Here is a 27,215-nt window from a genome sequence, read left to right on the forward strand (position 1 = left end):
TTTAAATTTTTAAACAAGTCCTAACTCATCTTTGCCTCCAGTATTGGTCCTACACATTCTCTGTGTTGTAATAAAGATGAAGGAGCATGTGAAGTTTCTCAATGCAAGGGAATGATATTGGGAAAGATGGAAATGTGAATTACCATTATACAGAGTATACACGATTAAATTGCAAGAATGCACTCCATTAGATAAGTACAAACCTTCTATTTTTAAAAGACTGAAAAATTAAATTTCAAAGCCCCAGATCATTTTTTTTGTAATTGTCTTGTGAAAAAGTCTATGAGGTTGAAAATTGTGATCACTGTTACCTTTGAGGGGTCACAGCATCATGCCTCCTCCTCTCCACTCCAGCCAAGAGTAGTATTAAATTTCTGCTGATCATTTACTCTGTCTAAAACCTGAGTATTTTCGTAACAAAACTCCATTTTCCAGCTAAGGCTCCTCCATATAGACCTTCTGCTCAAGTCAGCTTTGTAGTAGTAATTTCACTTCTCCTTTCATAACACTATGATAGAAATTATGTTATTGTTTTACTCAATAAAAAGCCCTCAGGAGGAACTGATAATGTCACTTCACTACTGTGTTCCCAAGATGTGACCTCCATTTAACTCAGAGTAAATTCTGCTTTTAAAATTTGTGGGGTTTTTTGTTTTTTGTGTTTGTTTGTTTTTGTGAGAGGGGATAGATATGAGTTGATATCATTCTTCTTCATTGGGTGAAGATACAGATTTTCCTCTGGTATATTTTTTTGATGGCCATACATGCTTATGTTTGGGTTTTCAATTTTGTTCCTCTGGTCTATATGTCTTTTTTCGCCCAAATACTATTTTGTTAATTTGTCTGGTTTTTTGTTTGTTGTTTGTTTTTGTTGTTATTGTTTGACAGTTTTTTTGTTTGTTTTGTTGTTTTGTTTTTTTCTTAATATAGAGTTTCTCTGTGCAGACCTGACTGTCCTGGAACTCACTCTGTAGCCCAGGCTGTCCTCAAACTCACAGAGACCCACCTGCCTCTGCCTCCCAAGTGCTGGAATTAAAGGTGTGCATCACCAACATCTGGCTACCATGCTGGTTTTATGACTGGCTCTGTAATGTTCTTGAGGTCTGAAATAGTAATTCCACCAGCATTGGCTCAGTATTGCTTTTTCTTTTTTGATTCTTTTGTGATTCCATATGAGCTTTAGGATTTCTTTTCCTATTTCAATGAGAAGCTAGGTAGATATTTTGATTGGAATTGCATTGAATCTATAACTAGATTTTGAGAGAATGGTCCTTTCGCCAAAATTATTTTGAAAAAACCATGAGCATGGTATTATATTTTCATTTTTTAGTGTCTTTATATTTTTTCTCAGATTCTTAAATTTTCATTGTATAAGTCTTTCACCTCTTGGTTGGGTTTATTTGTATTTTTTCCTTTGGAAACATTTTGAATAAGACAATAACCATGACCTATTTTTCAATACGTATTTTTCCTATTTTTTTTCAGTAAAAGTTTATTCACAATACCAATGGGCACTAAGTACATTTTAGTGGGAGTCTGAGTTACAGGGAGGATAGCTGGTTTATCTTGGTACAAAGTAGGGAGTCGAAGTTGGTGGAGAAGTGACTATTAGATAGAAAATACCTTGTTTCTCTTTATCTTGTTGGTAGAGAGAAAAGTCAGCAAAAGTACCCCCATGAAGTCTAATATACATGCCTGCCTAAGCCCAATCTAAACAAGGATAACACCAACAGATATGTTACTATGGAAGGGCAGAAACTTATAGATCCTCAGCCTTAGACAAGAACTACAGGCAACCAAGGAGTGCTGAGAGCAGGAGAAATAGTCTCTGACAGGGGAAAAACAAAACAAACAAACAAACAAAAAAACCTACCCACATTGATTGTCTAATACTAAAGAGTCAACTTCAATATAATAACATAAAATTTACATATGAACTGAGTGTGTTGTGTTTATAAATTTAAGAAAACAAACACACACAATACAGATAATATAAATACAGTAAAAGAAGCTAATTTAGTTTTACTTTAAATTTTTTCTCATCACTAATACTTCTCATGTGGATATATCAAGAGTTAAATGGAATTTCCTGCTCCAAATACAACATCTTGAAGCCTTATTAGACAGCAACTTCTGTCCCTATGTCAAAATTGCATTGAATTATTCAATATGTTCATGTTTTTTAAAAGACTAGAACCTCGTTCATCTGACAACTTCATATTGTTTAGTCTATATTAACAAATGGTGGAAAGTGAAATTTGACTTTTAACTTCTGCATTTTCTTGCTGTGTGTGATGGATGCTGTGACACTGAGTAAAAACCAACATGGAACATTGCCTTTAAAGTTAGGAATGCAGTCATAAGTAGGAATCTACCTCTTTTACAATACTAGTTTTTCATTGTTTTAAATAAATATGATAGTAACGTATCTATTTCTTCCAGCATGCTGTTTGCTCTGACCCCAAATTATACAATTAATCACAAGACACATAATAACAGGCTCACCAAGCTTCACAAAGATTGTTACATGACTTGGTGTTATCTAATTATTGATATTATGAAGCCAAATTGTTTTCACATCAATAAAAATGAATTTTTATATGCCTGGCGGTGGTGGCGCATGCCTTTAATCCCAGCACTCGGGAGGCAGAGCCAGGTGGATCGCCGTGAGTTGGAGGCCAGCCTGGGCTACCAAGTGAGCTCCAGGAAAGGCGCAAAACTATGCAGAGAAACCCTGTCTTGAAAAACCAAAAATAAATAAATAAATAAATAAATAAATAAATAAATAAATAAATAAATAAAAGTTAAAATACATAAATGATATTACAGCCTTAGCTTTACTACCACAACTAAGCAGAAATCTACAGTTTAATCACTGTTGACCAAGGAAATAATTGTGACACATGACAGCCTATGTTATTATTTCATGACAATTTGTGAGCTGAAGGGAATACATGAGGTTCCTAAACATTTATGATTATAACAACAGACAGCCGCCAGGCGGTGGTGGTGCACGCCTTTAATCCCAGCACTCGGGAGGCAGAGCCCGACGAATCTCTGTGAGTTCGAGGCCAGTCTGGGCTACCAAGTGAGTTCCAGGAAAGGCACAAAGCTACACAGAGAAACCCTGTCTCGAAAAAAAAAAAAGAAAGAAAGAAAAACAACAGACAGCCATTAAATCTTTGGGTGTACATTCTTGCTAGTTGTTTTCTAGTAAGTTCCTTGGAGATAAACCTTCATCTCAGAGGGAAGTTTGTTAAGATACAAGGTATTCTATGGGGAAATGAAACATTTTGTCCTGTAAAAATCTCATTGAGATCAGGTAGTAAAGAATTCAAAAGTTTCTGGAAATCCCCAAGACTGACAAGGGTCACTAATGCCTCCCTGTCCCCCGATGTATATGTAGGCAGTAAGAGTAGGTCAGAGACTCTCAAATCAGTGAATCTACACAAAAGAAGACCAGCACAGATGCCTGGAAGAATCTTGAGCCAAGTACAGCACCTAGAAATGACACACTGTAGCCTGTTGAGCTTTTGGAAATCTGTGCTGTGCATTCTATGTTGCCAGCTTTTGTGAGCTGTCACCCCTACTTCGGGTGAGGTAACCCCTCACCATCATCCCTACAAGTAACTGCAATCAAAGTTTATTTTTAAGCAAATGAAACCCTTTGGTGGCATTCTTACTTTGGTCTGTCTCCAGTTTCCTATCTGAGGTGAGTGGAGAAAGGGAACAGTGTTACATTACACTAGTTTGCAGAGGACTGGACTACATGGATAGTGTAACAAAGATCAGACAGCTCCTTACACTGGGATGTGTGTGCCTTTGCACTTTTGCTTCCTAGCAGGACTTCAGCTATTTATATTATCGGGCATCAAAACAGAAATCTGAGTTCTAAGACTGAAAAGGTAGCAAAAACAATATAGAAAATGATAGTTGATTTTCTACCACTAGATGGGACTGAATGGCTGTGTGATATGCACTGTATATGAGATACAATTAATTAAATTGAGGAAATAGAGAAAGGTTATGCAATGTAATTCTGGCACAGTACTAGCAGTAAACTTAACAAAAGCCATTAAAGGGCAGATTAAGTTCAACAAACAATTAAATTGATCAAAAGTTAAAAATAAACAGTTGACAGGTTGGCCAAAATTCACTGAAATTAAGGTTGATTTTTCCAACTGTATTTGAATTTATGTTTGTTTGTTTGTTTGTTTTTTTGAGACACGCACTTAATTCCTGTTAATTATTGGGTAAAATAAGAAACAAATCCTGATATTGTGGTAGAATATTTCATGTACTTTTAGAACTATCAGATGGAGAAATTATATTGTCCTAGTGAAATTCCACTCTCAGCTCATAAACATCATCTCATATATCTCATATTTTCACTCTGTACTGCAGAATAAAAATACATTACACTCAAAATGTACTTTCTCTTTGCTGTCTCAGAGGACAGTTGTGTTCTTACTAGATTCCAACAGTTCAGTTTACGTTCCACTGCTTCATGAATTGTCTGTCTGTCTGTCTGTATGCACGGATGGATGTTCCACTGTTGTGTCTGTACCTTCAATTTAGAACATCATGATAAATTCCCCAGGAAAATCACATTGAACAGCAATTAAAATGATACTTAGGGATAAAGGAAGTTGCTATGTTGCTATTTGAGTTTAATAATTTTCTTATTCATTTTTCACTTTAAAAATATTTGTAACTGGGAAGGCTTTGCTGCCTCCTCCTGACGTCATTTGTTCTTTAGTATGCAAAACAGTCTCACCAAAAATTTCTTGAAACCAATAAGTCCATTAGGAGAAATTAACTCACACAGGAAGGGCTGCTTCAGTGGTAGATTGCTTGCCTAGAATATGTGAGACCCTGGTTTTAATTCCCAGCACCGTCAAAAGTTTAGCAGTGTTGGGAGTCAGTGCTATATCATGCACTCCACAAATCAGAGGGCTACCTTTATGAGATACAAAAGAAAAGAAGTATTTTAGAAGACAATACCCCAGGAATGACTATGTAATTTTGATATTAATAATGTTCTTTCTTTTTACAGTTTTCTGCAACTCTTTCATCTACAAAGCAAAAGTAGTGAATTAAAAGAAAAGCAAAGTCTGCTATTTAGACTGTAATGAGTCGCTTATAGAGTCAAAGGACACAACTTAAAAAAGAAAAATGTTTTGTCCTTTTTTAGCCACCAAAGAATTACTAGTGGATTTGCCCAATTGGCAATTAGGTAATTTCATTGTCTATTGAATTAGTTATTCTTTAACTTCCTTCCTTTCCCAATTATTCCACTCTCACTTTCTTCTAACTAGCCTTCCATTATTGACCACCCCATGAGTGTTTAAGTCTAAGTCCTATAAGAGAAAGATTATGTGATATTACAATTTTTCTCCATCAGGAATATTCTCCCCCCTCCCCATTAGGGGACGGTTCTCTACCACTTATAATTTGCATTTAAACAAATTGTGTCATTTAAAATACTTTTATTTTTTCTTCTGCCTTAAATTTTCCTACCTTTAATTTTTTTATTTTATTTTTGTGGAATGTGTACTAAATGATACTATCTCTCATGGGTCGATCTTCTGTGCTGGTAAGTCTGGTCCTCATGCATTGTGTCTCTGCACATGATTTGAAATCCTCAGCTAAGACATTAGCTTTTATAATTTTAAATATTTCAGAAAAGATTAGCAATAACACCTCTAATTTCAAAAAGTCTTCTTCTCTTATTAATTATCTTTCCATATCTTTTTCCTTTTAATCTTCCTGATAATAATAATTATATTCATTTTCAGCTGTTTTGAATTTCAAGATATATTTTATGACCCCTTTGTCTCTAAAAATTAAAATGAAAATTCAGCTTGTATAGACTATATCAGCAGGAATTTTTGTTTAATATCTACAGAAGGCCATGGGAGTATACAACAAGTGACAACTAGTGTTCAAAAGGCCAATCAACCAGATGAATAACTACATGTTGGGGAACCCTACTAGGCAAAGTCTGTGGGATCACTGGCTGTGGAAACCAGTTCTTTTCTGTCTGTAACCTTCTCATGTGCCACCACTCACCTCCCTAAAAAGAACAGCTGTAGGGTGCTGTCCACAGCCCATTGGTAGTGTGTTTTACATTTCTGGGCATACATACTGCTGTGGATGCTCAGGAAGACGATTTCTGCTTAAGCTGTATAATTCTAATAATACTAGAATATTTTTCATAACAGACACAGGGAAGCAACAGTATTCTCAGTCACAAAGACGGCTTTTAGATTTCAAAACAAATTCAAAATAGACTAAGCTTCCCCTGCAGAAAACACACAAAGACCAGTTCCCAGTATTTATTGCTAAATCAAGGTCAGGCTGCGTAGATTGAGACATAACCCCCTATTGACTACACATACTCCCAGGCTCAAGGTTCAGCCAACTGTTTACTTTCTGTCTGGAAACCATCACCAACTTAGAGCTACCCGGATGGCCAAGTGTGATTCACTGGCCAGTCAGCATGACCTTCCTAGCCTAAGAAAAACTGTGCGACTTATGTGTAATGAGAATGGGTTGGACCCTGAAAATATAACATATAATTGTCCAGACTTTAACTGTGAGAGTGCAGTGAGTGTGTGAGTGTGTGTGGGTGTGCATGCTGAGTGAGGAATGTAGCTGAATGGACAGAGAGAATTGAAACTAAGGAGAACTGGAACTAGAGAGAACTGGAACCAAAGACTTAGAATAGAGAGAATGTGGGAGGGAGGGAGGGAGAGAGGGAGGGAAGGAGGGAGGGAGGGTGAGAGTGAGATGTGTGTATATGTGCTCAAAAGGAGATGTGTGTGTAGAAGTAATGTGAGAGAGAATGAATGAGGAAAGAGTGAATAAATGATGAATAACATGAAGAAATGTAGCAGAGTAGAGAAAAGAAATGTGTATAGAAGAGAGATGTGGAGCCATGTAAGAAAGAGATATCAAGGGAAAGGAAGCTGTATAGATAAGAGATGTAACTGTGCAAAAGAGGTATGTGGCTGTATGGAGAATGCAACAATGTGGAATGCATTTATGTGGAAACAGAGATTTTTCAGAGAAAGAGATTTTTTACGATGAAATAAAAGACAAAGGTACCATCAGAAAGCATATGTGTTTCCTTATTTTTCCCCCAGACAGAAAGAAGTCTAGCCTTTGGATAGATAAGAATTTTTCCTAAGCCCTCACTGCCTTCATGGATTTTTTGGCATACCGTGGTGGTAGCTGGAGGCTGGACCCTCAAGCTATCAATAAATAACCTAAAAATTAAAAACTATATCAACAAAAACTATTCACAGCATTTTATATATTTGAACAACCATTCATATTGCTATATAGTTCCTTAGTATTTTTTCATTATTACTTAAATATTTCTATTTTGTAACATTAAAAATGTTTTAATAAACTTTGTTTCATTTATGGCAATACTCTTTATTTCTAATATATATTTGATATAATGAAATATATATCATGTATATGGCTTTCATTTCAATTGCTATTAGTCATGACTTAAAATTTTAACTGCTAATGTAAAAAACACCAAGACCAGCCTATTTACCTATCATGCCCATTGAAATAGAGGTCACTGTCCTAAATGGATGTACTAACAGGACTACCTCCAATATAGTGTCATTCAGCAAATAAAAAGTATATTTTAAAACTTTTGGAAATTGGGGTAATAAAGTGATCCATTTCTCTGTGGAGAGCATCTTTAAAATGGCAGGTCTCAGCTCACAGTGAATCAAAAGGGATAATTCTATTTGATGTAAAGACTCCCAAGTGTCTCACTGTTAAATGCCAAACTCTAATTCCAATTATATTCTTCAGACAGTTTTTTTTGTTTTTTTTTAAACTTTTTTAAAAAGTACATTTATTTATTTATTTATTATAAGATTTATTTATTTATTTTGTATACAGCATATATGACCAGAAGAGGGCACCAGATCTCATCACAGATGGTTGTGAGCCACCATGTGGTTGCTGGGAATTGAACTCAGGACCTCTGGAGGAGCAGTCAGCGCTCTTAACCTCTGAGCCATCTCTCCAGCCCCCTCTTCAGACAGTTTTTAAAAAATTACTTTAGGGGGAGGTGGGATGTCTCTGTGGATAGAGTGTTTGATGTAAGAGCATGAGGACTTCCTTGGAATGCCCAGAACCCATATTATACTGTTAACACAATGCTACATGAGACAGGTAGATTCTAGGGGTTAATTGGCATGATAGTTTAGCCTAGGGAGCTCCAGATTCAGTGAAAGGCCATATATCAAAATAAAACAAAAACAGAAAAATGTACTAATGTTCATAGCACATAAATAGAAATCTACGAAAATTTGGGAGAGTCCAGAATCAATTTCCATCCCCTTCATGGAATCCTGACTGCCCTCAGTCAGCATTCTTTCTCTAGTGTGAAGTATAGTGAGTAATTTACAGAACATTTTCTTGTTTTCAGGTCCAAAATTTGTTGTCTATTCAACATATTTAAGTAATTATGATGCTTTTCCCCTAGTCTCTCTTTATAGATTCAGATTTAGGGAACTTCCTTTTATGGCACAAAGTTGATTCAAACTCAGTGTGTGATATGTATTAACTATTGCCATGCATATTTGGATACTCATAAAAAGAAATTAATATGAAAAGATTTTTACAAGTTTAATTAAATTTGTTAAAAATGTTTTATTTTTGATATTTTGAATAAAAACATATATAACTATTTCATAGATGAGTGTGTTTAATTAGGGGATAAAATCCATTAACTTTTTCCATAAAAATAAAAATTTGAATTAAATGGCATAAAGTATAAAATAAAATGATGTAGAAGATCAGAGAAAGACATCTGACATTGACCTCTCCCTTCTCCACACACAGAAGGAGAGAGATAGATAGATGATAGAAAGACAGATCAATAGATAGGTGATGGATAGATAGATAGATAGATAGATAGATAGATAGATAGATAGATAGACTCATAGATAGATAGATGACAGATAGATAGATAGGTTACACAAATCTGCACAGCAAAAAAACACAGCTTTATTAAGAAAAACTTTACCATTTTATTCTTTTCAGTGATACAATTCTAACTAAAATAATTACAAGGTAATGGCTGAGTGTTGAAGTGTTGAAGAAGAGGACTGATTCTTTATTCTGCCTAGAGGATCATTTTATTGTTTTTATTTTCTAGGAATCTTCAATACTAGAGCCTGAGGGTGCAAGTTTATCCTATTGTATCACTTTCTAAAAATATTCTGGTTGATACTTTCCTCAAAATCATGACATTGCTTACTTCGAATCTTTCAGAAACTCAAAAAAAACCTCTTACCCCTTTTACAACTTTCTTCATGAAAACTTGTGATTAATTATCTCTTTGTCATTTTCAACAAAATCTTGTGAAGAAGAAAAATGGAATGCATGAAGTTCGTAAAACACTTGGAATCATATACTTTGAATGATCATTTTTTAGCACATCCTTTACTTCACTCATTCAAATAATGTTTATTGAGCATCTATGTTTTGAATTTTTTCTAGAAACATAGACGTATAAAATATAATCTCTACTTTGAATTATTTTATAATCAAGAAGGCAGGAACATAAGGAGCTGTCACAAAGGGCATAATACATAAATATTGGTCAAATATAACAAAATTCATTGCAAGTTTATAAAAAGGAAAAATCACATTAAATTGGGAGATTTAAAAATATTCATAAGAAGAAAGAACCTTTGATATAACAAAATCTTCCAGGAAGTCAGAAACAGTGAATTTAAGGCAGAGGGAACCACATTTAAAAAGGATACAGAAGGCGGAAACTACAAAGTATATTTAGGATATGTTATTTGGAGAAAGTGCTATACACAAGAGAACCATGGGAGATTAGGAGGTAAAAATAAACCAAGACTCATGCATAGAAAGCCTTAACGATTTAAAATGGAAATGTTTCAATCTCATTTGGTGATGAAATGCTAAGCTATTAGATGCCCCCCCCCCAAGCAGAGGATTGCAAGGCCAACTCTCTATATAGACTTCTCAAAATGTGTTCCATAGAAGGCCTCCAGTTTTCTCTTTATTAGTGTCCTTAGGAACACCCCCTCACCGAAAGCAACCATGTGGACCAGATACACAAAGTAAAATGACATTCAGTACACATCAGTCTATATAGAAGAAAAGTTACAGCATGTTTAAAGAGCACACCATTACCCTTTTCTCCATTCAGAGTTCTCTGGAAGCTCTGGTTACTGCTGCTTTTATTTGTTTTGAAACAGAGCCTTTTGCAGCCCAGGTTACATGTAACATTCCCAATAATACTGAGTGTTGCTCTGAGTTCTTGATATCCTGCCTATGCCTTCCAAGCATCAAAATTGCAGGTGTGCACCACCTCACCTGGATACTTTTGTCTTCTTTATGTTATGAAAGAAATGGATAAAGGACCACTGGGCACAAGCAGAAAACGTGTTCCTTAACTTTTCAGAACTGCATACACACACACACACACACACACACACACACACACACACACAGGAAACAAGAACAGTTTGTGGATGAGATTCAACAGAACCCACTGCACACATGAACACATTCCTTCTGATCATGTTATAAGCCAAAACTTCCCTTCAATCCGCATGTCCAAGCTTGATTCCTAGTAGCTCAGGACACGGCTGCATTTGGTGATCAAGCCTCTGGGGAGGTGTTTTCACTAAACTGGGACTGTTAGAGTGAGTCTTGATCCAATTTGACATGTGTTCTTAAAAGAAGGTGAAACGTGGGCACACAAAAGACAGCAGAGGTGTGGGCTCATTGAGGAGACACCATCTGAGGAGCTAGCAAAAGGCAATCAAGGAGACTGAACATGGTTCTGGGCCTTCTGCCTTCAACAACTGTGAGAAAATGAATTTCCTCTGTGTAAGTTCCCCAGTCTGTTGCAGTATTTTTATTAGTTTTTCCTGTTTTTATTTTTAGTGGCAGATGATGGTCAATACACACACACACACACACACACACACACACACACACACACAGAGAGAGAGAGAGAGAGAGAGAGAGAGAGAGATGAGAGAGAGAGAGAGAGAGAGAGAGAGAGAGAGAGAGAGAGAGAGAGAGAGAGAGATTAGTTTAACACTTGAATTATTTATTTATTTTTTTTCTGGATGTATAAACGAGCTTATGCTTAAGGCCTGAAGGTCACTTAAGTAAATGAACAGCCTGTTAGAGGTGATTATGAAGATGAAGCCCATTTAGGTTATTAACAAGTTCTGTGGGGCAGTAAGTATAGAACTGAATCTTAAGAATAAGTGTTAGGCACTGTGCCACTGTGCTCCCATTGAATACTAGAAAGCTACACTCTACCTGAGCTGTACAGGTAGCCAAAAGTGGACCATTATGCAGCCAGTTGTGGTCATTGAAAAGGGTTATTTCCTCACCTCGCTGCCACTGCTGGGCATGGGATGGAGCAAAGGCATGAGAGATGTGGTGGGGTTTGCAACTGTAGCCTGTTAACACTTTCACATTTGATGGAAGACAGAGAAAATCACACCAAATGTATTGGTGGGATTAGAGGATCAGATCATTTTAAATGCTGTATCAGGTTTTTTTTTCCCTTCAAGAAAAGGTCTCATGTTGTCAAGGCTAGCTTCAAAGTTGTTAGGTAGCCAAAAATGACCAAAGATGACCTTAAACTTCTGACCCTCTGCCTCTAGCACCTCTAGCATACAAATGTTGGGATTGCATATACACATCAAGAAGAAGCCTGTTTGTTTTAAATGTGGTGCTCTGGGTAGAACCCAGGGCTCCATGTGTGCTGGGCAAACATCTGACTGGCCTAGTTACATAGCCAGCAGGTAAAGCTTAGCCTTTAGGTTAGCTGATAGACTGCAACCAAACATATTCAGATTTTAAGGTATGTGTGTGTGAGAGAGAGAGGGGGGGAGTGGTGGTGGTGGAGAGACAGAGACACAGACACAGAGAGAGGAGACTTTAAAGTTAAGAAGTTAAGTCACAGCACCTCTCATTGTCACTGTTACTCTATTCTAAACACTGAACTAGATTTTCCAGATTACAAAATACAGTCTCCTGTCACAGCTCTGAGTGTGAACCTTTCTATGGAGCTAAAGATAGTCCTTTTGAGCATCGTCTCCCACCCTTTCCTTCCTTTCCTTTCTGGCAGTCAGGATGATAATTATAATCCCTATTACTTTTGAGAAACTTTCTTTTCCACCCACATGGCAGCTGAATCCCTGGGCTCTCTGCAGCAAGCTCGGGCAAAGAGAGAGCCTCTCTCTTTTTCTACATCTCACTCCTTCTCTTCTTCACTCCCTGGTGGGTTTCCTTGAACCATTTCCTGGAGACAAACATTGGATTTTCCTTCTTTCTCATGGGTGTTGAGATATAGTGAATTGTGGATCTTAGGTAAAATGCACAGGGGATGGCTCATGACTAATTTCTCTCTTGAGGTCATTGGCCTACTTACTGAGGAGAGAAAAACTGCAAGCTCTGCTCAGGGTATCACAGAGTCTCTGAGCAGAGGGGCCAGGCAAGCATCCTCTGCCCCCATTTTGTCTTAGTGTTTGTTTTCTCCAAATAGATATTTTCTGAAAGCTTTCGCTGAGTGAACTTTCCCAGCCAAACAGAATATTATAAGCATTTAAATTTTTTTCCAGATTAACCTGAATGACAGGATGAAACAAGTAATCCTCAGTCTTTCCTTCTTCCACGACTGTGACATTTTGAAGTCTACGGTCCAGTGGTGGCATGTAAGCTTTCTATGTATATTTGTCTGCTGTCGACTCATTAGGGAAAAGTGTTTGCAGAAAAATCAAAGAAACTAAGGTGGGTCTTTCGTGTATCCTGTGAAGGGCTTTGAGATACTTCTGGACTTTTTATTGGTGATATTTATACTAGCTGCTTGTTTAAGGTATGTTTGTCAGGTGCCTCCTATAAAATTAAAAGTTTAAAATTGTCAGCTAATGAACATCTGGGAGAGGTATGTCAAGTACACAGCAGTTCTGGTTCTTCTCGAAGTTTCTCCCACTACCATTAGCACACATTGGTAGAAGGACAGTATTTACGAGATATTTTCCTAAGGCTAGCTTCATATTTTTTCATTTCTTCTAGACTTAGTATTTGAATTCTTCAGAAAGAAAGTGGTAAGTTTTCTTCACCTTTTAAGTTTTTATTATGTCAGTGTGGACTCCTGGTAGTTGTTTCATTTCACAGGTTAAAATACATTTTGTTACGTTATTTTGTAGCTCCATTAGAAAACCTTTTAGTTTGGACCCTGTGACATGTTCCTGACCCCCATACAAAGCACTCCCTTGTTCTCTGCCATCAGATTTTCTAGGTTCGCGTTCTATTTTTCCCACACCAGTCCTTAATCAACAACATCCTATTCCTTTTACATCAGAACACTATTTAAGAAGCAAGCTCTGGTCATTGTTCCTAGGATGGCATTGTATCTAGGCTCTCTTGAAACTGTGGAAAATCCCCTGTAATATATTCTAACATGTACTGCTGCACATCTATATATCTGTATCTATCCTATTCATTTGCTCATAAAAATCTTGTGATTATGTTGTTTCCAATTTTCATAGGAAGTGTCACATATTAGAAGAAGCTGAGAAGAAAAAAGCCATAGATATATGACATATAACAGGATATTTTGATAGGACACAAGACCAGAAAAATAATGTTAGTAGACATTTCAAAGAGGTCAATTAACCCAGATGATTAATACTAATGGTAAATCCTCATTTGAGAAGTGCACTAAAACTACAAAAACATAAATATTACCTAAAGTACTAACAAGAGTATGTGAAACTATTTATGCTATCTTTTGCAGGTTTTTTTTGGAGGGGGGGTTGCAAATCTCAATTGCTCCAAGTAAAAAGGAAAGAAAAGCAATTACAAACAATTGTTTAACCTAGTATTTCTCAATTTTCCTTAATTATGGAATTTTATTTCTCCAGGAAAGATATTTGCTCCACAAAGGATTTTTAGATTGAGTCCTTAGGTGTTTTTATATTTACTTTAACAAATGTATAATCTTACAAAGATAAATTGAGTAATATGTACTATTCTGATATCAGTGCTGAGATTCCTTATGAACATAAAAACTAATAATATTCAGTAAAGTATAAGCCATAGGGGACAGTAAGAAAGCTTAGTGGGAAGAGGTGACAGGTGCCAAGTCTGACAAGCTGAGTCTGATACCCAGAATCTACATGGTGTGAGAAGAGTAGATAACTGACTGCCATAAGTTTCTCTCTGACTTCTACATGTACACTTCCATGCATGCATACACACAAACACACACACACACACACACACACACACACACACACACACACTCACAAATTAAATTAGTAAATGTTTATAAATAAAAGTTAAGATTTTTTTCATATTCTATATATCTTGAGTATTTCTCTCCTATAGTAATTTTCTGTTGCCCATTAGGCAAAAGGCCTTCATCAAGGATATATGTAATTGTACTTTTATTACATACTGAAAAAGCACATAAACTCATTCTCAACATAATTATATGTGAGTAAATGCAAGCTAGAGACACAGTGAGGCATTTTCCCACACTTATGATAGTTGGGAGCAAAATAGAAGAGTGTATGTCCTGAAGAAACTGTGATGAAATTGGAACACTGATACATTGCTAGTAAATCTCAAAATATTATAATCTATTTATAAATACTCTAACAGCATCCAACAAATGATAAAGAGTAACCACATGATCTAGAAATTCTACTCAGCTTTAATAAACCCAAAATGAATGAAAGTATATATAATGGTAAAACCAGCATCTTTCAGAGGTTAGCAACAATCTGCGCTGATCATGTGTTCAATGAAAAAATGAAATGTGGTCTTTCCTGTGATATAATAGCATCAAAATTAAGAATACCAGTTATTGTATGTCATAGTATGGATGGACTTTGAAAATGTCACTCGACTTGATGGAAGCCAAGCCAGCAACACATGGCACATGGAATGGTCTAGAACTGGCAAACAGCAGGAACAGAAGTAGCTTAGTGGCTGGTCAAGGCTGAAACGATGCAGAGAGATGGTTTCTGTGCAGTTTTCCCTAATTAAAAATGTTGGTGGCAGATAACATGACTATATTGAAATGATAAACTTAAAACACTACTGGGTGAACTTCCTGGCCTATGAATTAAATCTCAATGATGATTCTGTAAAGAAATTTATGGTTGAAAAGAGAATTTACACAATAGTAAAATAATTTTACAGGTCACCTTATTGAATGGAAATCCTTAATTATGTGATAAAAATGGTATTTTTAGTAAAGAAAGCTCAATAGAATATATAGAATTAATGGAGGTGCATTTTTTTTACCTAGGTAGGGCAGTGCCTATCCCCTAGAAAACAAAACAAAACAAAACAAAGAAACAAAAAAACATATACTAGCGTTTGCACAATATACTCTGAGTTTCAGCTGCTAAATGATGTCAATGGATTTCCCTTTGTATGAACAGCAGTGAAGTTGAACTAACCTTTCAGCATTATAGTTGTGATATTCAATGACAAACTAGTATGAAAAAAAATACTGAATACACTTGATGATGTCTCTATTCAATTATTTGGTGTCTAAATGATTTTCTGTACTTTAATTGGATCAAACTACTGAGTACTTCTTCAAAATAAACCACTCCAACCATGATCTCTCTACCTCCTCCCAATGCTGAGATTAAACACTTGTGAACATGCAGAATACAAATATTTTTATTAAAATTTGTGAAAATTGTTCCTGGGAGAATTTTTTCATCTCAGCAGAGCAGAAATGCAATTAAAGACAAGAGAGTGAAGTCTACTTAAAAATCCACCAAGCATTTACTGTTTTAATATTAGTGATTCCTTCTACCTACCATACATTCTAGGAAAAAAATTATGCATCCTGAATCTATTTGGTTTAGTATTTCAGTTAAATAGTAACAATTTAACTTATGAATAAACAAACAAATCACCTTGACCAAAAGCACACAATAGAATTTAGATAATCAACATTTTGGCTTCAATACCAAGTCAGTAATATGAAGCAATATACATCACAGTACAGCATTTGTGTTCCAAACTTTAAAGCAATATGTTACTCCTCATTTTTTTTATTGTCCAAATCAAAACAATTTTTGTATATTTGAAACTGTAACAATATGCAAAAGAATTCTAAAATGTGCTAATGATACTGCCCTCTCCCATCTACTATAAAATGCACATAATAGGGTTTATTCCATTATATATAACTATTATAAAGTAGAAAAGCACAATTTTGAGGTCAATTATGTACATAAAGTTTTAGCATAACATTTATTTAAGATCTTATTACTCATAAAATTCCTTTGGGAAAATGGTATTTACTATAAAAGTATTAATTGTGGAAACTAACTCTAAACTCAAGAAATAATGTTGAAACTTATATTGTTTTGCATTAAATTAATATACCATGATTAATGAATAGATTAATAACCAATATGATCAACTTTATTTATGTCTTAGCCCCCTTAAGATGTTCATATTTTTCTAATGAAAATTATATAAACAAAAGCAAAAGTAGGCACATATCTAGTTGTATATCTTGGCTTACTATAGATCTATATCACACAACTACTCATTAAATTATCTTAAGAAAAAAATATACTTACTGCCCTCTAGAGGTATGAACCAGTAGTGTAATAAGTGTAGATGTTGCTGGGCATATACAGTTTAAAGCTAACATGGCGTATTTAAACTCTTCTTCACAAACAACATGATCTGTTTGAAATAAAATAGGTAAATTAGAATAATTTACCTTTTGATGGTAATATGTTTAAATATGAAAAATAAAACAATGAATTAAATTGCAAAAGTCTCAGTATAAACATACTTATTTTAGGACTGTTTTTTTCAGGTGCAATATTATTCCCAGAAATACATTTTGGAAGACAGAGTGCTGGAGAATGAGTTTGTGCCTGGGCTGGGGGACTATAAAGGTAGAATTCTAATCCTGACAAAATGGGGAACCTTGGTAAAATACTGAAAATGCCTGTGCAAGTCAGAGAGCAACAGCTGGTTTGAGATGCAGTTCAGGTGGTTAGATTCCATCATTTAGGATCACAAATACTATTTTCTAAAAAATAACCACATGGTATTACACTTCGAAATTATTAAAATACATGGTAGGCTATTTGACTAACACAAGTAATATTTTATACTATCAGAGCCACAGTAATAATCTTCAAAATTAATAGCAAGGTGAATTGAAATAAAAGTGCACTGTCAATAATCTAAGGTTCCTAAACTCAAAAGTGGGTAGTGTCCAGCTAGGAAAGATAGAAATTGGCATCTCAATGACAGAAAAGGAAAAGAGTGCTAGCGGATGGCAGTAGAGGAATGCCAGCCACATCTGAAGGGGACAAAGCTACTTAGCCCAAATTACATTGATGCCTTATGGGAATGATGAAGTTATTTGATTTTCTACATAAATCATACTTTTAAAAAGGAAACAAACTATTGTTAAACTAAAAGTAACCACCCCCATGCCAAGTGTTTCACATTAGTATTAGAAATTGAGAACCTAGTAAATATCTAAGAAATGTATACATCCCTCAGCAGAGAATAGGAATTTTAGCTAATGGAAAGACAGAAAGATTACACTTGTTAGTGAGATTAAAAACTGTAAAAGAAAAATAAACACCAGGCAATACAGGCAAAGGCAAGAATGAGTGACTTCAGAAATGAGGTAGCAACTGTTCTCCTACAACTGTTAGCAAGATGATTCCTGGTTAATGTGTTTGAGCATATAGAAGAACCCATTGCTCTTTATTTTTAATTTTGTTTAAATGTTGTTTTTATTTCTCTTTGTTACATTTCATGTGAGAAATATTACACTAGCTATACCTCAGGATTTATTCTGAAACGTACAAAGTATCTCCTAATAACCTCTGCATCTCTCTTCACTCCCTCTAGCACCTTACTTCCTCCCTCTCTTCCCTTTTCAGATTATCATTATGTTGAAATGACCTCAGTTGAGGAAGACTTCAAAAAAAAAAAACAACATAGCAATGTTATTTAATGTTTTGCAAAAAAAGGAGCAGATTCTAACTCCAATTTGAATGTTAAGATTTGTACTGAATAATTGCAAAAGAACAGTGTATTTAAACCACCCTCTCAATATTTCTCAAAATAATTTTTGAATGTGCATGCCTAATCTGTGAGAGAAAGGCAACAAAGCTGTTAAAGGCAGAATGCAGTTGCTTTAGACTCCTATCTTAGCAATGCATAGGGGACCATGATTTCAAACTAACACTCGCAACATATGATCTGTGAAAAAATATATACACTTCATAACATAACATAAGACAGGACTTTTAAAAATCCAAACTGTAACAGAATAATTGGAAGCTTGATTACCATATGTACCACCACATGCGGTTATTAATTTTCACTAAGAGGCATAACCATATTTCTTCAAATAGAACAACTTGAAAATTGCAGTACATGGGTGATGCTTTGTAAATATTTCATCATGTTTTCCTTCAATAGTTAAAAGTGAGGTATTGTGGCCTTTCTTTGTTCAACAGTTATCAGAATTTTGGAGGGAATGATTGTGGGGTAATTGTATGATGATAGTCCTCCCCCCTCCATAAAAGCTATACTGTTCTTTATTCTACTAATGTATTAAAATCCTCACATGGCTTCTCTCTCAGATAAAGGCTTTGCAGCACCAATCAGCCTTTCAGACTTAAAGCACATTTGCCACCATTACCACCACAGAAACATAAAGTATGTTCTGCATTTTCAGTGTCATATGCTGAATTATCTACCAAAAAAACCACATTAAAAATGCACTTATTATCTTTAGCATAGCATGTGACTCACTGATATTACTTTAAGACAGTCATCACTATTTTCTACTAGTGTCAACATCTATTACTGAAGTGACTATTGGTGCAAGCCTCCTTTATATTGCATTTTCTTGTTTATTTTATTTCAACACTTCCATAAGAACAATTCATGCTTCATTGTTATGCATATCTCCCTGCACTTTTTCAATAAAAGAATCTTAAAAGTACCTATTGCACAAAGTAGGCACAAAAGGCTACTGAGAATGCTCGGTGAATAAAGAGCTCTTTGTTCAATCAAGAAAGCCTAAAATAGAGGACTAATATCCAGGTATATAATGAACACACACATAAATAAATAAACAAACTATATCAAGAAAACAACCTAATTATAAAATGGCTAGAAACACTTAAATATACCTTAAACATGCTTAGATATTAGGAAAATGCCAGTCAATATTGCTTTGATTTCATTTTACACCCGTCAGAATGGCTAAGATTAATAAAACAAGTGATGGGTCATGCTGGCGAGGATATGGAGTCAAGGCAACACTCATCAATTGCTGGTGGGACTGCAAAGTTTTACAGCCACTATGGAAATTAGTGAGGCGATTACTCAGGAAGATGGAAATCGATCTACCTGAAGATCCAACTGTATCATTCTTGGGTATATAGCAAAAGGACATTTCACACTACCACAGAGACACTTGTTCAACAGTGTTCATTGCTGCTCTGTTAATAATGGCCAGCAATTAGAAACAATCTATATTCCCCTGATCAGACAAGTGGATAAAGAAAATGTGGTACATTATTATTTATCCTTTTAAAAAAATACTGAAATCATGAAATTCTCAAGTAAGTGGATGGATCTAGGAAAAAAGAAAAAAACCCACCCTTAGTAGGTAATCCAGAAAGACAAATATAGTATTTAGTCACTCATAAGTGGGGAAAAAAAACAAAACAAGCAAACAAACCCTTTTTAAATGCAAAGAAATTTTCTTTTCTAAGAACTTTCACTATTTGGGGGCTAGGGACATGAATCAGTGGGTAAAAGAACTGCTTATGCAACCATGTTAGCCTAAGCCCAAGTCCAAGCACATTAAAAAAAAAAAAAAAAAAAAGGAGCCAGGTTGTCCATGTGTATCTGTGATGCCTGTGTTGGGACAAGGATCCTGAGTGCTAAGCAACTAGCCATTCTAGCCCAAAGAGTGACCTTCAGGTTCAGTAAGGGGCCCTGTCTCAAGGAATAAACACAGAGTGATCATCTTTGATGATCTCCTCCGGCCTCTACACCCTGCACACATGCATCACAAAGACAAACATTATAATCTACACACACACACACACACACACACACACACACACACACACACACACACCTTGCAAGATTTGAGAATTGCTACAAAGAAATCCAACTCAGAGTATCTCTCCTGGGAAAGGCAGAGTCTTCCCAATGTGATTTGATGATATGTAAGTCACCTGTGTGCTGAAACAAGTTAACTTACTTAGATCCTGCTGCCCAATCCTGCTGGTCAACCGCATGTAACTATCCATAAGTTAAAATTCAATAAAAGTAAAAGCTCAGTTCTTCTGTCACACTGGGACAATTTAAAAGAGTTGGGTAACCATCCAATGACTGAGGGAACCGGATGCAGAGATCCACCGTCAGGCCCCAGGTGGAGCTCCAGGAGTCCAATTGGTGAGAAAGAGGAGGGTTTGTATGAGCGAGAATTGTTGAGACCAAGCTTGGAAAAAGCACAGGGACAAATATCCAAACGAAAGGAAACACATGAACTATGAAACAATAGCTGAGGAGCCCCCAACTGGATGAGGCCCTCTGGATAAATAAGACAGTTGATTAGCTTGACATGCTTGGGAGGCATCCAGACAGTGGGACCGGGTCCTGTCCTCAGTGCATGAACTGGCAGTTTGGAACCTGGAACTTATACAGGGACACTTGGCTCAGCCTGGAGGAGGGACTGGATCTGTCTGGACTGAATCTACCAGGTTGAACTCAATCCTCAGGGAGTCTTTGCCCTGGAGGAGATGGGAATGGGGGGTGGGCTGGGGAAAGGCGAGGGTGGGGTGGGTGGGGTGGGAGGGGGGAGAACAAGGGAATCCGTGGCTGATATGTAAAATTAAATTTAATAAATAATTTAAAAAATGAAAAAAAAAAGAGTTGGGTAACAATTGTGATTGCTGACTAAACTGCTGGGCAGGATGACATGCTTCCTTTGTCACCACTAGTCTCATTGCTTAGGCTTCTTCGTGTGTCAAATGGGTTCTCATAAGCTCTAAAACAGGTAGGATATATTTCAAATTCCTCAGCATATCACTCACCAGCAGTCAGAACTTAGACAGGCTTCCTAACATAATGCACCATGCCTGTGTACCTTCTCTGTCATATGGCAGCTAAAAATGTTCCTCTGTAACACCAGGAGAAAAGGCAGAACATATGGGGATGAATACAGGCAGGGGAAGATTAGGAAAGTGATGTTGTTCTTACTATGGCTCTATTTTCTTAGTCAAATAGATGGAAATGATTAGGAAGAAGAGGCAAAATAGAGGTTGCAGATAATCTGTTGTTTTCTTGTGTTTTTTCCTTTTGCTTCACTAAAATGCAGGAAACTTGGGCCAGGAATAGAGCTCATTTGGTAAAGTGATTGTCTTACAAACATGAAGACCTACTTTCCATTCCCAGAACACACGGGGAGAAAGCCTGATGTAGTGAGCCACACAGTTAAGCCTAGCACATGAAAGCAGAAAGAAGAGGACCAGTGTGACTGTCAGCCAGTGAACCTACACTATTTGGCAAACCTCAAGCCACTGGGAGCTACCTTCTCAAACACCAAAGAGTACAGCTTCCTGAGAAGGACATCCAAGGTTGACTTCTGGCCTCCATGCACAAGTACATACACATGCACTCATAAAGGTGATCTGACAGGAGAATTGGAGAAGATGAGGTGGGCACTTTAATACGGTGAGAAGGAGGTAAATACAGGAGGAGGCATGTGGGTAAAATAACAATAAGGTGCCTTCAAAAGCCACAAAATATTGTAAAAAATATTAACTATTTCGCTAAAAAAATGCCGATCACATATGCAATTCCACATATGAGATTTACCCACCTGAGCTGACAGTGCCCCTTTAAGAGCCAAAGACAACCTAACAAAAACATCGATATGAGACATGAAAAGCCCTCTTTTGAGTTGTTGACGAGGTTGTTTAAGAGACTCCCCAAACATGCAGGCTATTGTTGTTGTTTTTGATCATGCCCACCTTAGTAGAAAGTAAGTCCTTATTGCTGATGACACCATGGACTTCAGAAACAGCCTAGGGATTCCTGAGCTAGAACTAACCTGAAAGCAAGTTTGAAGGCAAATTAAGAGTTCTACCCAGCTATTAGGCCTATGAGCCACATCATGAATTGCATGACTAGGTAACCCTAAGGGTGAAGTAGTGCTAAACATACATTGGTGTTAACTAACTGCTCCATAATTGGACTTAACAAACCACTCAACAAGAAGGAAACCAAGTACAGAAAACCTAGGTACAAACACAGAACTAATGAAGTCATGGATACTGGAAGAGAATCTGCTACCACTGATTGACTAAACCAGCATCATCTCTAACAATAAACAGCCATAAGCAGCTGTCCTTATAGCCACAGAAATACATAGTCTTGACTCCTCATCAAGGAAACTTCTCTTTGCAACAGAGACAACCAGTACAGAAAACCACCACAACCAATCAAAATCAACACTGTGGAGCCTGATCCAAATGAATACATCCACAAAACAACTTCCACACCTAAGGTTCAGAGAACATTGAAGAAGAGGTGACAAAAATATTGTAGGGACCAGAGGATCGGGAGTCTGCTGTGAGATTGTGTCTCCTAATAATATCAGAAGCTACACTCATAAAATTTCACCAACATGACTGTCCAAATGTGAACGGAACAAAGTCAAAACCAGTGGACATGCCAAAGAGGATGGAGAAAAACCCTATGAGGCCTCAGTCCTACACAAAGAACTGTAGGCAACTGAGAAAATATGGAATCGGGAGATGGGGTCTTTTCCAGGGAATAGCACACCAATTGGCTATCTAGTACCAAAAAGTCAGTTCTGAAAACATACCTATAAGTAACATTATATGAACTAAACATTATATTTAGCAATGTATATGTGTATATACATATTCATACATGTATGCAACAACAGTTAGTGAAGAGGGGGCCTTGGGTTTAAAGGAGGTCAGGGAAGGATGTACAGGAGGACTTTAGGGAGGAAAGGGAAAAGAGAAATTTTGTAATTATATTACAATCTCAACCCCCCCCCAGAAAATCTCTAAAAGATTAAAAATAAAAAAAAATGTAATTCAACATTTTTTCTAAGACTATCATATAAAATACGTAGGCCATAGAGGCTTATAATGCATCAATACATCCAGGCAGTATCCTTTTCTCCCCCAGTGTCTGTTTTATATGCAGTAAGCACAAGTCTACAAAAGAGGTCAGAAGAAAAAATATTCTGATGAGAATCAACTGCACCTTGCTGATTTCAGTTAAGAACATATTTGTTCTAAGATAAGAAGCCATAATGTTCCAGCAGAGATAGAATTTCTAAAGTAGGACTTTACTTGAAATCAGAAATAAAATCAAATGTCCACAGATCTGAACACAGAAAAATGAAAAAATGTGCTTCAGAAAATGCTTCCCTTTGAGAACCTTTTGGGGGCTGTCCTTTAAGGTATCTTGAACATAATGTTGACATTGAATAAGGACCAAATTCTAGTACTGTGATGCCTTCCCAAGGACATGTTTCAGATGATACCATAAAAGACACATTACAGTCAAAAGGAAATGATGGACAGGGTACCAGCAAGTAGATAACTGAAGTTTAAGAAGGTTTTTTAGACCTCTGCTTAGAGTGTGGACACACAGTAAGTACCCAAACAACTGCAGTGCACTTTCAACTTCATCATCACAGAGTGACTAGTGAGGATGCTACAGGATAGAGCTTGCACATCACCAAGGAAACTAAGTACTTCTCAGGAACACAAGTGGTGTTTAATAAAAAAAATAACGTACCACAGTACTTCTGGAAATCTCTCAGTTTCCATGTGACATAACATGCTATGACACAATAACTACTATGAGTTTCCAATTTATTCCCTTTCCAAAAACTGTCATTTTATTGAAGTTACAGTGTTTTATTGTTCATACATATGGGTCAATCATAATGTCAATAATGTACAGGTCAATCGGCAAATGTAATATTTAAGAGCCAGGTCATTGGGGGCTATGTTTAATTAATCAGGTATTCTAGAACAGTGCTGGTGTAGCACCCACTGGGCATGTGAAGCATTTGTTATGTATGGGGAATGGATAAGAATCTAAGAGTTTTGATACTTGGATGATCAAACATTTGTACTACAGCCAGAACTGTAGGTTAGAAGAACTCTTTTCTTGGTATCAACTATCTCTGGCATTTGTTACAATAATAGAAAGCTCCTCAATGTAGCGGGAAGGGGATCAGACTGCAAAGAATGTTTATCTCAAATACTGTGCAATTGTTTTGAAAGAAAATAATTTAAGATGGTAGTAATGCATGATTTGTTTCTTTTTATTATTTTATTTTTAATTTCAAATGTTAAAGAATTACAATGAAACATGTCTTAATTGTAGGATTATTTAAATTCTATAATTACTACCCCATAAGCATGTGCCATCTTTCCATAAGCTGGTGTTTTATTCAATTTCCTTAGTGTTTTAAAGTTTATAGTACACAAGCCTTCACATTATTTGTTTAGAGTTAGTCCAAGATATTTTGAGGCTCTTGTGAAAGGTATTTTTTTCCATGATTTCTTCCTCAGTCCATTTGTGTGTAACAAGTACCCTCTGTATACAGAAAGGCTACTTATTTTATGTGTTAAATTTGTATCCTGTACTTTATTGACTATGTGTATAAGCTTTAGAAAAATTCTGGTGGAATTTTTGGGGTCTAAAAGTAACTAATCTACAAATAAGGGTCCTTTGACATATTCTGTCCTATTTGTTTCTTTCCTTTGCTTCCTGTTGGTATCTAGTTCAGTTGGTGTATTGTTCCAGTTGAGACTTCAAGTACTAAATTGAATAAGTATATAGGGGAAATCCTTTGTCTTCCTGATATTAGTAGAAACCCTGTGAGTTTATCTCCATTTAAGATGATACTGAATATAGATTTGCTGCAAATTGCTCCTATTATGTTGAAGTATGTTCCTTATATCTTTGTTGTCTCAGGGACTTTTATCATGAAAAGATGTTGAATTTTGTCACAGGTCTTTCCATCATCTAAAGAGATGATCATGTAGTTCTCTTTTAGTCTACTTATATAGTAAATTACATTTAAAGATTTGCATATGTTGGCACCATCCCTGCATCTCTGGGATAAAAGCAATGTGATCGTGGTGGATAATCTTTTGTTGTGTTGGATTCCATTTGCAGGTATTTTATTGAGAATTTTTGCATCTATGTTTATGAGGGATATTTGGTGTGTACATTTTTTGGTTGTATCATTGGTTTTGTTAAGTGAGTAATAGTGGCTTCATAAGAAGAAATAGGACATATTCCTTCTGTTTCCATTTTGTGGAATAATTTTATGAGTAAAACCTATGTTAGTGGAACTATTAACTAGAATTAATATTGTATAAAGGGTTATGCTGCCAAAAGCACACGATTGATAATATAATGAAACCCCAAAATATTCTAACACATTTCTTTACAGAAATTGAAAACAATACTTAATTTCATATGGAAACATAAAAAGATAGTTATAACAATTCTGAAAAATAAAAGAACTGCTGGAGGTATTATTATTCTAGATTTCAAGTTATTACAGAGCTATAATAGTAAAACCAGCACAGTATATATATATAGACAAATTTACCAGTGGAATTAAAGACACACACACACACACACACACACACACATACACACACACACACACATATTTTACAAAGAAGGCAAACATACACACTGTGGAAAAGACAGCATCTCCAACAAACAATGGTAATCAATCTGGCTGACTGTTTGTAGAAGAATGAAAATAGAACCACATCTATCACCCTGCATAAAACTCAACTCCAAATGTATCTGAGACCTCAACATGAAACTGGATACCCTGAATCTGACAGAAGTGAAGGCACAAGAAAGGACTGACTGAACAAGTACTCTACAATGAATACATGGGACCTCTTGGTCCCATTGGCAGTTTACAGAATAGAAAAAAAAAAAAACAAAAACTTTACCAGTTATAAATCAGTTAGAGGGTTAAATCTAGAAAAGATAAATAATGAAAAACACTGGACAACCTGAAAACAAATTACCCAATTAAAAAAAATGTGGAACAGAACTAAAAGTCTCAAAAACAAAACAAATGGCTGAAAATCACTTAAATATATATTCGACATCTGTAGTCATCAGGGCAGTTTAAATTAAAGCTACTTTGAGATTTCATCTTACCCCAATCAGAATGGTTAAGATCAACAAAAAATGCCAGCATGTGCTTATGAGTAGACTGAGAAAGGCGAACCCTTATTCATTGCTGGCTGGTGTACAAACAGCACAGTCAGTGTGAAAATCTGTATGGGGACCCCTCAAAAACAAAAGAAATCTATCTGCCACAAATCTAACTATACCATTCTTAGGCACCAATATGTCTCTACTATGGAGATAGGTGCTTGATCATCCCCATTCATTACTGCTCTGTTCTTAAGATCTAGAAATTGCAAATAGTCTAGACCTCTATCAACTGATGAGTGAATGATCGTATATGGTATATTTACAAAAGAGCACATTATCCAACTGTTAAGAAAAATTAAATTATCAAATTTTTAGGTAAATGGATGGGTTAAAAACATACATTCTGAATGAGGTAATTCAGACCTTAAAAAACAAATATTGCATGATTTCTCTTATATGTGGATGTTAGCTTTTAAAGTTTAGGAATGTGTGTTTCAAACCAAGTCACTAGTTTAAACAGAACAGGGGATCTTCCAAGGTAGGGTAAATACAATATAGTGTGATAAAGAGACAAAGAGGAAGTTAGAACAGGAAGACTAATGGAGGAGTGCCATGGAAGGCCAGAGTAAAGGAAAGAATATGAGGAGGAACAAGAAACACTAACGTACCTTTGAAAGGCCATATGGAGAGCTACTAGTGCCCACTACTGTAACTTCTTAAGACTGTTTTTTCCTAAGATATATATAAAAGTAATTTAAATGTAGTCACCATACAATGAGGAAACAATGCCCCAACTAGACATCTTACACCATCAAGTAAAACTTCCAGTGCCAGGGAATGGGGTACATCTTTTTGAGTCATTGAGCAAACATGTC

General features: G+C 36.0%; 1 protein-coding gene across 5 annotated transcripts in view; it reads right to left on the bottom strand.

The window, feature by feature from the left end:
• The window catches only part of Kcnt2 (potassium sodium-activated channel subfamily T member 2), a 344,440-nt gene that overhangs the window by 95,679 nt on the left and 221,546 nt on the right, over positions 1-27,215 (bottom strand). For 4 of the 5 annotated variants that reach the window (XM_028859443.2, XM_028859446.2, XM_037211344.1 and 1 more), the window contains exon 14: positions 16,662-16,770. The exons of the other annotated variant lie outside the window; for it this stretch is intronic. In XM_028859443.2, coding sequence (XP_028715276.1) covers positions 16,662-16,770 — 109 coding nt within the window. The remainder of the gene's footprint in view (positions 1-16,661; positions 16,771-27,215) is intronic. 5 annotated transcript variants of the gene reach the window in all.

Source organism: Peromyscus leucopus, chromosome 15, assembly GCF_004664715.2.
Source record: "Peromyscus leucopus breed LL Stock chromosome 15, UCI_PerLeu_2.1, whole genome shotgun sequence".
Classification (NCBI taxonomy): domain Eukaryota; kingdom Metazoa; phylum Chordata; class Mammalia; order Rodentia; family Cricetidae; genus Peromyscus; species Peromyscus leucopus.